General features: G+C 39.8%; 2 protein-coding genes across 3 annotated transcripts; both read left to right on the top strand.

Annotated features, from left to right (window-relative positions):
- Window positions 1–2,191, top strand: LOC144567861 (putative methyltransferase At1g29790). The gene is made up of 2 exons (XM_078318068.1): window positions 1–948; window positions 1,551–2,191. The coding sequence occupies exons 1-2, from the start codon at window positions 114–116 to the stop codon at window positions 1,946–1,948; spliced, it is 1,233 nt and encodes a 410-aa protein (XP_078174194.1). The 5' UTR covers window positions 1–113; the 3' UTR covers window positions 1,949–2,191.
- Window positions 2,192–3,464: 1,273 nt separating this feature from the next.
- On the top strand, window positions 3,465–12,426 carry LOC144567774 (kinesin-like protein KIN-UB). Of its 2 annotated transcripts, none has more exons than XM_078317947.1 (19): window positions 3,465–3,987; window positions 4,458–4,558; window positions 4,701–4,823; window positions 4,909–5,094; window positions 5,494–5,715; window positions 6,080–6,242; window positions 6,527–6,676; window positions 6,871–6,959; window positions 7,161–7,364; window positions 7,699–7,806; window positions 7,901–8,035; window positions 8,180–8,311; window positions 8,497–8,638; window positions 10,019–10,111; window positions 10,857–10,982; window positions 11,134–11,259; window positions 11,340–11,483; window positions 11,561–11,689; window positions 12,008–12,426. In XM_078317947.1, exons 1-19 carry the CDS (start codon window positions 3,777–3,779, stop codon window positions 12,166–12,168), a joined length of 2,745 nt encoding a protein of 914 aa, XP_078174073.1. In that variant the 5' UTR covers window positions 3,465–3,776; the 3' UTR covers window positions 12,169–12,426. The 2 variants fall into 2 exon arrangements, with proteins under 2 accessions (XP_078174073.1, XP_078174072.1); XM_078317946.1 differs by having other exon boundaries at window positions 3,466–3,987; window positions 4,455–4,558.

The raw sequence follows: 12,426 nt of genomic DNA, 5'->3' as shown, positions 1-12,426 counted from the left end.
GATGAGACCGACAACGATCTTATTCCCTCTTCCAAATCTCACACACTCCACACTCCGCACTGAGTCACTGACCTCCACCTCCACCTCCCCTCCCCTCCCCTCCTACCGCCCCCATGGGCTCAGTCTCTCTCAAAATCGGCAATGGCACGGCGCGCTTCAACCGCGCCACGCTCTGCTCCTCCGCCGTCCACCTCCTCATGCTCTCCTCCATCGTCACCACCAACCTTTTCGCTTTCTACGTTTTCACCTATTCCCCGTCCCACTCCGACACCTCCTCCCCCCTCTCCCACTCTTCCAAGAATATCTCCGTCATCTCTGAACACGTGGCGCTCATCCTGCGCGAGATCGAGGAGTCCCAGCGCCGTCTCCGCCAGATCGAGCGCGACCTCTCCGGCTTTGATTTTTTTGATTCGTCCCGCCGTAACATACCCCCTGAATTGCATACATATCTCGCATCTCATCCCTTGCCACTAGGTCGTGATGCCCGCTCTGGGCTGACGCACATGCTCTCTTCAGTTTCACATCAATGCGGCAAATCCCCATCGGCACTCGACCTCTTGACCCAGTACATGTCGTACAAGGCATATTCAATTTGCCCCTCTCTTGAGCCTGGTATCACCCAGAAGCTGATTTCGAAGGCTTGTGAGCCATTACCGAGGAGGCGTTGCCTGACGAAACCATCAGGTTCTGCTCAGAGTGGGTCCCGGTTGCCATTCCCACAATCTCTGTGGAATCCTTCGCCTCTTCCATCGACTGGTACTAGTGGGATTGACAAGAGAATGTGGGTGAAACCCCGTTGGAAGAATGACTTCCTTATTGATGAAGTGCTGGTGCTGGCTGGGAGTGGTGGTGTAAAGATAGGGTTTGATATTGGTGGTGGGGCCGGTAATTTTGCTGCCAGGATGGCCGAGCGAAATGTCACGGTTGTCACTTCTGTTCTCAATTCAGGTTGGTAAATTGTAATGAGTTATAAACTTATGATTGAGTTGTAGTTTTTAAGTTATTTCAAAGAATTACTAATTTAAATTGAATGAAGAATGAAGTCAAGTCGTTTTAAAGGAAGCCACCGATTCTCATACACCATCACAATTCACAACCATTCATCTGCCACATCAATGACATCATCACTAAAGTTCTTGGTTTAGGTGTCAACTACCAACTTAGTGGTAACCAATCAAGGTTAATATAAAAATAGGGGCTGGAAACCTGTTGACCCTTATTGTTTCTCAAAAAAAAAAAATACTACCAATGTAGTGGGCCCAATTCGTCATCAGCAGGATGAGCATAATGGCACGTTGACTAATCTGTTCATGGTTTATTTAAAAAAAAAAAGACTTATCTGTTCACGGTCACGCAACATAGAAGTTGCATTTGCAAGCACAAGGTGCTTTTGTTGTGTTCTAGATTGATATTTGTGCAACTAGCTGCTAAGTGAATAAACAGTCCATAGCACTTGAACTGAAGTTACTGGTGAACGAACCGCATAAATCTACCAACCATTAATTATTTAAATTCTAAATGTGTGGTTAAATTGGAATTGACCTCAACAGGAGGCAAGCTGATGAATGAGCTAGTTGCTGCTCGGGGATTATTCCCAATCCAAATTACCCCATCCCAGAATTTCCCATTTTATGACGGCATATTTGATCTTGTGCACATTTCATCTGCATTAGACGAGGGTGGGGCCCCTGCAATGGGAACGGTGCACCGGCCAGAGGCTCTTGAATTTCTCATGTTTGATATAGACCGTATTATCAGAACCAACGGTTTGCTTTGGATTGACAACTACCACTGCAGCAGTGATGAGAGGAGGCAGGATTTGACAAGAATTATTGAGAGATTTAGGTATAAGAAGTTAAAATGGGTCGTGGGTGAGAAGGAGGTAAATAGTGGGGGTCAAATGCAAGTGTACCTATCTGCGATATTGCAAAAGCCAGATCGGGGGTGAAGTGTGGAGGCACAGAGGATCTTTTTATTTTTTATTTTTTTGGTATTTATTATTTATTTGGTTCATTAAATTGAAGGCAATAAATCTAAGAAAGATACATATGTTTAAGAGAGTTATCCATAAAGAATAAGGAAAAAGAAGAGGAAGGGAAAATTGTTTGAGGAGGATTCATCTTATAAAAAGGATGCTGATGTTTGTTGCGCGCGCCCGGGTTGAATATCTGAAAGCAAAGAATTATAGTTAATATATACTGTATCTGCATAGGTTCTGATACATGTGACAGGCAGTACCATCTTGTCTGTTGGGAAACTGCTCATGTCAGTTATCTTTTGCTTGTTTTCTTGTCCTTTGTTTCCCATTGTTTGTTGATGCATAGTATGAGACTGGAAGTTTTCCTTACTATTGAGAATGTAAATTGAAGATTGCATGCAGTTGAATTGGTCTCAGAAACAAACCATTATGTACCTATTTAGAAAGAATATATCTGAATCGTGAGCCTATCTAAGAGCATAACGCCCACAGTGCCAGACCCGTAATTGTGAAGAAAACATTTGTGAGAATTTAATGTAATGATGTTATATTAACAAATTAGCAGAGCCTAGTTGCTATTCTTGAAATAAAGTTAACAAATTAGCGGATCCTTACTTCACGGAAGAGTACCAGAAGCAATAGGTGCATAGTTTTTTTGAGGCCCGTAGGCCCATTATTGGAAGATAGATAGAGCTGCTAACAGCGCCACTAATGATGCGCTCTCACTTGCCTTAATCAAAGCTTAGATTCATCCAGCTGAAGAAGAATGCATGTAGTTGTACGTGTATATTGAAAAGTGGATTGCTTGACAGGGAAAGATGGGGGGGGGGGGGAGGTGAGATTTGAGATAGGCAGGGACCTTCACCTACCTAAGTTAACAACCAACCTTGTACGAAAAAGGAACAGCAGAGCAGATAGGGCAGGGTAAGGAAGCCAGCCACTAGTGAGTAGTGAGTAGTGAGTAGCCTATTGTAATTGTATCCGAGTCCGACACACCACGCCATGGATTGATTGCGTGGAAAATGGTAAGGGCAGTAGGGCACCATGCTTTTTCTCCGTGCCACCGGATCTGCCTCATCGCTAGCTCAAAATAATTGAATGTCAAAAGTTTCTCCTCAAGGGTCCCCTACGTATCTTGAACTGATTGTGCAATAAACCGAAGAATTTGATAGCGACATATCTTGAACTGATTTTTTTAAAGAAACCTATCATATAATACACGCCATTTTGTGATTTATTTCAATACAAGTTATAGTTCAGTTAAATGATTAAAATATACGATTAAGCTGAATAATTTATCATACTAGTTCAAATGATATGTATTTGAAAAGTGTATTGGTAAAAAGACTGAATACTTGAAAATCATGGCGGGACGGAAAAGAGAAATTTCTTTTTATTTTTTTTATTCTAATCTTCTTTTGTTGCCAACACAACACTGTCAGAAAGTCCCACATTTTGAACTCTTTCCCTCTAGAAAAAAGAGAAAAGGACTGCAAAATACCAAAAAGTAAAAGTATTCCCCCAAAAGGCCAAAATATAAAAATAAATAAATTAGAAAACCAAAAACCGAAGCAAAAACTCAAAACGCAGCTTTCAAGAACAGTTCAAAAGAAAGGGTAAAAGCAAGGACCCCTCTCTGAAGTCTGATCCTCTCACTCTCAGCCTTGCCACCTCCCCTCTCACCGACAACGGGACCCACTCCTCCTCACGCATTAATTGGCCTCCCACCTTTCCTCTCCTTTCCTCGTGACTCTCTCCCTATCGAATCTCTCTCCGATCTCTCTCATTTTTTTCTCCGATGGCTTCCTCAGGAAGCTACAGACATAGTAGCAGTGGGGCCCCATCGAGGCTAAGCACCAAAATTGACAAACAGAACTCAGGCGCTTACGCAACTCCCAAAGCTTCTGCAAAGTCGCGGATCCCGGCGAGCCCTTCTACGGGTGCCGGGTTTAGGCGGAGCAGCTCGGGCCCGTTACCCGCTCAGCCCCGTGCCTCTGCTGATGCTGGAGGTATGTTCAATTTCACCTCCTTATTTTTTTTCCCTTTGTTTTACGTGGGATGGGAGCTGGGGATCAGAGATCTTCTTGATCGACACTGTATCTATGTGCATTTGGAAACGCCTAGATCGATTTGGTTGACCTGAGTATTCAAAGAACAATTTTGATTTGTGTTGCTAGCATCTCTCCTTTACAATGCTATGGAGGAATGTACACCAGTTTACCAAATTGTTTATTTTTAGTTTTTTTGCTAAATTGAGGTTTGTATTGAGGGTGGGGGAAGGGTGCCCAATTTAAACTATTTTATATTAACAATTATCAGTACAATAAGGGGGGCTGCATTAAGGAGACGAGAAAGATAAAGCCAGCAAAATCACCTAATTTCAATTGTCACTTGATATCTATAAGAAAATCTTCCGGGACCAGAAGTTATTTTTCACTATCAGAAACAATTGAATTTTTTTTTGTCCTACAACTAGCAGTTCCAGGAAGGGTTAGAGTAGCTGTAAGGCTTCGACCCAGAAATTCAGAGGAATTGGTGGCAGATGCTGATTTTGGGGACTGTGTTGAATTGCAACCAGAGGTTAGGCACGACTCCTTTTCTTCTATATCATAATCTGTAATAAACTAGTTGGAATGGGATTCAGCAGTGCTTTGATCTTTGATAATTGGTTCTAATCATCTTACAAATGAAACTACATTATCCTTTTTCTGGTTTGATGAAGCTCAAAAGATTAAAGCTCCGGAAAAATAACTGGGAATCAGAGACTTACGAGTTTGACGAGGTTCTCACAGAATTCGCCTCTCAAAAAAGAGTATATGAAGTCGTTGCAAAACCAGTCGTGGAGGTATGAATTCAGGGCAATCTACTATTTGTACCGGTTATACAATGTTATAATTTTGCTAAGAAAAGTACTTCAATTTTGTTTCCAGAGTGTTTTGGAGGGATATAATGGCACAATTATGGCTTATGGCCAGACTGGTACAGGCAAGACCTTTACACTTGGCAGACTGGGAGAAGAAGATACTGCAGCACGGGGAATCATGGTGCGTGCAATGGAGGATATTCTTGCAGATGTATCATTGGAGACAGATAGTGTATCTGTTTCATATTTGCAGGTCCTTTGCTGTTTCATAATTCATAATCTATTTGACAGTATCTTTTCTAGACTTTTCAATATCAAAAGGAATATTGCTTTTCTCTGTATTGGCACTGTGCTGGTCATGATAACACCTGTACAAGTAAAACCCAGCAAAGACTGCTGCATATTCTTTCTCTTTGTAGATTTCTCAATTTCTTTTAATTTTACTTTGCTGTGTGGGTTTTTCCTTCTGTTTTGTTCCCTATAAAATAATGCTATATAAGCTTTATTTACAAAATAAATAAAACCTGCAAATGCCGAGCACAATGCAATCCAGATTTAAAAATTTTGTGGCCCCCCCATGCAGTATTAACGAACTTGTCAGAAAATGCTCAGCAAAATTGTGGTACTCTTTGGTAATTTTTTTTGTATGCAGTTATACATGGAGACAATCCAAGACCTTCTAGATCCTGCAAATGACAATATAGCAATAGTAGAAGATCCAAAAACTGGGGATGTTTCACTACCTACGGCCACCTTAGTTGAAGTCAGAGATCAAAAGAGTTTTGTTGATCTTCTTAGAGTGGGAGAGGCACATCGATTTGCTGCAAATACTAAATTAAATACAGAATCATCTCGTAGCCATGCTATTCTTATGGTAAGTTTTATATTTGAGGTTATATTTTGAGCACTGCTTCATTCTTGTTACTACTATGTCATGTAAAGAAAGAAAACACGAGTTAGGTACTTGTTATTGGTACATATGTTGGTGTTCTGCCCCCGAGTGCAATTAAGCCTTTTCATTGTTCTTTTGGTCTTGATGGCTGAATTAATTGCTGGTTCCTCAATATGACAGTACAAAAACATGTAAGCCAAGAGATTTATAGAACTCGGAGTTCAACTTCTACAGCTCGATGATGTACCCCTGGTCTATAGCAATACTTGCTAACAACCAAGCACCTTCATATTTCTCCTGTGGTGGAGCCACTAGCAAATGAATTTCTAATTTTGTTTTGGTTTAGGTGAATGTCAGAAGGGCAGTCAAGGGAAGGCAAGACATGGATATGGGCTATCGTGGTGAAAATGGCCACCATACATCATCCCATTCATTAAGGCCACCAGTCGTCCGAAAGAGTAAACTAGTTGTTGTTGATCTAGCAGGATCAGAGCGAATAGACAAGTCAGGTACGTGGATTTACAGTTTTTGTTGTGTTACTGCCAATCAAGGGTTTAGTGGCAAACCGAACCTCCCATGTACAGCACTAAGCCAGTTGGGTATTTAATTGCAGATTTATTTCTTTTCTTCATTTTGTCCTGTTTTCTTCCAAAAGGAAAGTACCATGTTTTAAGCTTTTATTAAGTCTCAACCCTGATCAAAACTCCAAGTTGAAGACCTCTATTTAGCGGTACTTCTAAAATGATAATACCTGTTGAGGACCTCTATTTAGTGGTGTACTGGTATTTTCCAGGGAGTGAGGGACATACGTTGGAAGAAGCAAAGTCTATTAATCTATCATTGAGTGCGCTTGGGAAATGTATTAATGCACTTGCTGAAAATAGCTCTCATGTTCCTATTCGTGACTCTAAGCTTACAAGGTTGCTTAAAGATTCATTTGGAGGTTAGTATGATCCTCCTTAGAGTTATAATTATCATTTTTTTTTTTCAAGTTAGACAAAATGCTGCTTTTGACATTGTTTACTTGTTAGATAGTGAATGCTAGCTATCCTGATTAAATGGTTCTCAAGGCAGTTCTATCAAAGGCATTTGGTCAAGTATGCTAAAAGATCATATCAACATTGTCAAAATTTGTAGGCACTGCGAGAACTTCACTGGTTGTGACAGTTGGGCCATCCCCACGCCATAGAGGAGAAACTGCTAGTACTATAATGTTTGGCCAAAGAGTAAGGTTCTTAGTTTTGTCTCAAGTTCTGGTCATCATGGGCATCACTAGAGTAGAAGTAATTTCAAGACACAATAACCTTCAAAAATAGAATTCATGATGTACCAGGACCTAGTAATACAATCATTGTGGTTGAGTGTTACTCAAATCGATAAATTGGGATGAGTAGAAAATGTTGTTTACTGTTCTCTGTTTATGGTAGGCTATGAAAGTGGAGAACATGGTCAAACTGAAGGAAGAGTTTGACTACAAAAGCTTGAGTAGGAGGCTTGACATAGAGTTAGACAAATTAATTGCTGAGAACGAGAGGCAACGCAAGTATTTTGAAGATGAAGTTGAGAGAATAAGAGTTGAAGCTCAAAAACGAATTGCAGAGGCTGAAAAAAGTTGTAAGATTGTTTTAGAGGTTTGATCTCTCTCTCTCTCTCTCTCTCTCATGTGTTGTTCATTTCTTCATCTATGGATATAAGGTGATTGTGTTATGCACGCTTTATCTAATTTCTTGTTACTAACACTAATATATTTGTATGATAGCTTGTCTAAAAGCACAACACTGATATGATTTGTTTCTTGATCTTAAATTGTCCTTTTTTTTAGACTGAAAGCTGGGCTGTTTGGTTGACTATCTATTTTTGTTCTCCTCAAATTCTCTGTGTTGCAATGTAATTACTGCCGAGAAATCATTATCTCCTGTGTTTTCTATTTTGCACTTTTATTTAACATTTTATGTTTCGTTGCAGAATGAGAAGACCAAATACCAGCAGGATTATATGGAGTCAATTAAGAAGCTAGAGGAGAAATGGAAGGTAAACCAACAATCCATTGAGAAAAGCCGAGCTGAGCAGGAGGTTAGTATTAACTGTTAACTTCAGTTCTGCCTTTGAGGTTCAAATATTTAAAGTAAGTGCTCATACAATTCTTACACGTGTCCTTTTTCTACAGATTCGGACAGAAACAAAATCAGATGAGCTATTGGAGGTGAGAAACATGCTCGAGAATGAAAAGAACTTGAGGCAATCGTCTCAAGATGAGATCATTGATCTCAGAAATCAAGTACAGCACTGGAAAAAATTGGAGGTGTGCAATTGCTTCTTCATAATGTTTTAGGCAGATAGTGCCACTAAATATTACAATCATTGTTTGTTTTTACTATCGCCATAATTATTGGGTTTAGTTACATCTTTTCTAACATTAATTCACATACATGTATACTTTTTAAAGGAATCTAGAGGTGCTGAGATTGTAAAGCTTCGAAAGTTACTTGACACTGAAGCCAGCCAAAAGGAAAAACTTGAAGAAGAGATAGCTGCTTTAAAAAGCCACTTACTTCAACTGAGTGTAGAAGCCGAGGAGGTATTAATTTTTCAATCTTGCCGTCTATAATCACACAGTAGCAGTAGTGTGCATGAGTTCATTTTTTTATGGGTTATTATATCTCCAATTTGCCAGGGGAATTTTAGCATGTTATTTTGGCTTCACACTGTTAAATGATCCTAAATCTAGAACATGATTTTTAAATTTTATTTTCTACTTTTTAGACTCGGAGGAGCCTTGACAGAGGTGCATCAGGGAAACTATTTCCTGGCTTGGATTCTTTGATGTCACAGGCTAATAGGAATTCACAACTTAGAGACCCATCAAATGGGCCCAAGCCACCTGTTGCTAAGCTTTCTGAGCAAGGTATTTCTTTACAATGCATACAAACATAGTAGTGCAACAATTTCTTGGTTTGTGGCTAGAACTGCATGTTTTACCTAGTGTATTGAAAAAAACTGGGCGGGTCAGACCCTACCCGGCCGAACCGGGGACCGCACCCGACCCGGACCGATCCAAGCTAGACCTCGGACCGGCCCGGACCAACCCTAGGGTCGGGTCTAGCATGGGTTTGGTCCGGCTTTTTTATTTTATACCCCCAAAAACCTGACCCTAGCGAACCCCTGACCGGCCCCGCCTAAACCCCTCTAAACCCGTACTAAACCGGATCTAAACCCGTACTAACCCCACGGACCCGTACTAACCCGGATCAAACCCCTCTAAACACCCCCAAACCCCCATGGACTCGGACCAAACCACCACAGACCCGTACTAACCCCCCACTGACCCGTATTAACCCGTGCCCGGACCCCAGTTTTTGAATTTAAATTGCATTAGATTTGTACAGTTTCTGGAAAGGCCAAAACAGCCTGTTTCAGCAGGAACAGAGGCCGAAACTGCACATTTATTTTTGTTTTGAATTTTAAAAATGCTTAGTGAGTTTTTAATGTGTTAGATTAATTTTAAAAATGTTAGATTTATTTTTAATGTGTTAGATTTATTTTTAAATTGGTTAGAAATGTTAGTTTTATTTCTAATGTGTTAGATTTAATTCAAAATAGGTTAGATTTATTTTTAATGTGTTAGATTTATTTTTCAATAGGTTAGATTTATTTTAAGAATGTTATATTTATGTTTAATATATTATGTTTAATTTTATTTGTTATTGGTTAGATATGGTATAATGATTTTAATTTATTAGTTGATTAGCTCTTTAAAAAAAAAATGGTGCTGTTTAAAGAAAAAAAATTTGGTGCTGTCTTAAAAAAAAAAAAGAAGACCTGAATCAGACCTGGACCCGACCCCCACCGCCACCCGACCCGGACTGACCCGTGCTAAATTTGGACCAAGGGTTTAGCGCGGGTTTGGTCTAACTCTCCAAAATTAAGGACCCAGACCCGGCCGAACCCGTAGACCCACGGGACCCATGGCCCGGGCGGGTTCGGACCGTGTGGACCCGACCCGACCCAAATTCAAAACACTAGTTTTACCTCAATTAGTCCTAGATGGGATCCATGCTCAAAATATCAATTAAACATTAAAAGCAATTGCTGAAACAAAGGTGCACAAAGAAAGAAATAAGATTAAAGCGGTACCCTACCTGCAGGTCACCTGATCAGTACAGTATTGCAATGACAAGTTGTATGAATAGTTTCAATCTACTGTAATTAAACCTTGTTGCTGTTGTTTTGCTAGTTCAATATTGTTTTTTATCTAAATACATATGCTTTTGATTTGTGTTTGCAGTGGGACTGCAGAAAATACTATCTTTGCTTGAATCAGAGGATGCTGATGTTCGTGTCCATGCTGTCAAAGTAGTTGCTAATTTAGCAGCTGAAGGTCCGTCTTACATAATCAGTATGAGGATTGAATGTTCCTGCATGCAGATTTTTTTTTTTCAAAAGACTGTTGGGTATTATTTTTAATGTTCTCAGTTGATCCATTTCAACACTGCTGAAGGTCCGTCTTAAGTATGAGGATTGAATGTTCCTGCATGCAGAGTTTTTTCTTTTTTTCAATAGACTGTTGGGTATTATTTTTAATGTTCTTAGTTGATCCATTTCAACAATGCAAAACCCAGCCCGAGTTTTAGGTATTATTTGGTGATGAAGTGACTGAGAGGGCCCACTGTCAGAGTAGGTTTGAAGCCCGAACTCTGTTGACACCTAGAGAGGGAGGGAGAGGGAGAGGTGGGCTGCCGTCCAGTTTAAAAAAAAAATAGAGAGAGTGGGGGGGGTGGCCGAGACGAAAAAGAGAAAGAGTTGATGGCTTAGTGTCAAATCCTAGCAATACGGCTTGGTGTGGTGGTTGTCTTCCACCTCTTTGCGTTACTTAGTATAATGATAATTGATTTGAGACATGACCTGAAGTGTAAAAAATTGTAACACATCAAAATTCAGTTGATTGATGCTTTTGGCTGTTTAAAGTTATATCCTTTTCTTCTATTGCTTCTACTGTTTTATTTGCTTATTTGCTAAAAAACATGCATCTTATAAGTAGAATCTGGCAAAGAGCTAAAGAGTCCATTGAATGGATACGGCACCGTTCATTTCTAGTATTTTTAATATTCAGTATCATCTTTTAGAGGCAAATCAAGAAAAGATAGTAGAAGCAGGTGGGCTCACTTCATTGCTTACTCTTCTAAGAAGCTCAGAAGATGAAACAATACGCAGAGTAGCAGCAGGAGCTCTTGCCAACCTTGCAATGAATCGTACGTTTCCATCCTAACTTTATATAGATTATTACTGTACCAGCTGTTCCAGTACTTACATTTAGTAGCGGCAGGAGCTCTTGATTTATCTCCTTTAGAGAAAATTGATAAAGTAAAGCCTTAAGCAAACAAATGCCTTTTGCCTTGTTAGAAACAAATCAAGATATGATCATGGCGCAAGGGGGTGTGAGTTTACTGTCCATGACAGCATCTGACGCAGAGGACCCACAAACCCTGCGTATGGTTGCTGGAGCCATTGCTAACCTATGCGGCAACGGTACATCAACTGCTTCTTTAGATAAATTTGTCATTTGCACAACTATAGAGATAAGTGAACTTTCTGATTTTTATTAATAGATAAACTACAAGCAAGATTGAGAGGAGAAGGTGGGATCAAAGCCTTGCTTGGGATGGTTAAATGTGGTCACCCTGATGTCCTTGCACAAGTTGCACGTGGGATAGCTAATTTTGCCAAATGTGAATCTAGAGCTGCCACACAAGGTAATGAAATATTTTATGATATATATGGCAGGTTGGAAGTAACTTGAGATATAATTGAAATATGTAATAAAATTTAGGAAACACTATGGAGAGATCACTGTTAATTGAAGATGGTGCGCTGCCATGGATTGTGAAAAATGCGAACAATGAAGCTGCTCCCATCAGGCGCCACATTGAGCTTGCTTTGTGCCACTTGGCACAGCATGGTATTTTTAATCACATTTTTTTATCTCACGTTAGGAAATGCATGTATTACTGTACCAATTATAATCCATGGATGGTACTTGCTCATCTACATAACCCTCTCATACATTTGCACCAATATTTCAGTTTGTACAAACCTCTTTCTCAAGAATAAACACAGTAAAATGTTAGATTGGATGGAATAGCATGTTAGATTAAATAAAGTAGCATGTGGTCAGAAAAGGTGTACTAGGTATTTACAGCATGTGGTCAATTTTACTCCTGATGTTATAAGCAAATGGTACTCCCAGGCTTATATTCTCCAATGCTCTATTGTGCAGAGGTAAATGCAAAGGAGATAATCAATGAGGGAGCATTGTGGGAGCTAGTTAGAATTTCCCGTGACTGTTCACGAGAAGATATAAGACTGCTTGCTCATCGAACTCTCACTTCTAGCCCTACTCTTCAAGCTGAAATGAGAAGGTTACGCATAGAATGCTGAAATTAAACCAATAAATTTCTGGAGTTGTTTTGAATGCAAACAATTTTGAAGGTTTATCCTGGGGTTTTGAAGAGTAGTTTACTAACCCCAGCCATGCATGGATTCACATGCTACTTACTGATACTCTCTCCAAGCTAACAATACTGGAGACTTTGTTCTTTGTTTACGTTGTAAAATTATTGGGCTTTGTAGATTGTGTATCTATCAAATTTAGTGTAAAAATTACCCTATTTGGTATGCAAACATTTATTCTTATTA

This window comes from Carex rostrata, chromosome 16 (assembly GCF_964058835.1).
Source record: "Carex rostrata chromosome 16, lpCarRost1.2, whole genome shotgun sequence".
Lineage (NCBI taxonomy): Eukaryota > Viridiplantae > Streptophyta > Magnoliopsida > Poales > Cyperaceae > Carex > Carex rostrata.
Note: the sequence above shows the minus strand (reverse complement) of the source record. Positions and strands in the feature narration are given on the sequence as shown.

What these genes read in the sequence shown, in the direction of transcription:
- LOC144567861 (XM_078318068.1), top strand. Translation starts at nt 114, where the DNA reads ATGGGCTCAGTCTCTCTCAAAATCGGCAATGGCACGGCGCGCTTCAAC. An exon ending in CACTTCTGTTCTCAATTCAG is followed by an intron (nt 949 to 1,550) that starts GTTGGTAAATTG and finishes TGACCTCAACAG; the next exon opens with GAGGCAAGCTGATGAATGAG.
- LOC144567774 (XM_078317946.1), top strand. Translation starts at nt 3,777, where the DNA reads ATGGCTTCCTCAGGAAGCTACAGACATAGTAGCAGTGGGGCCCCATCG. An exon ending in TATCTGTTTCATATTTGCAG is followed by an intron (nt 5,095 to 5,493) that starts GTCCTTTGCTGT and finishes TTTTGTATGCAG; the next exon opens with TTATACATGGAGACAATCCA. An exon ending in TGCTAACCTATGCGGCAACG is followed by an intron (nt 11,260 to 11,339) that starts GTACATCAACTG and finishes TTTTATTAATAG; the next exon opens with ATAAACTACAAGCAAGATTG.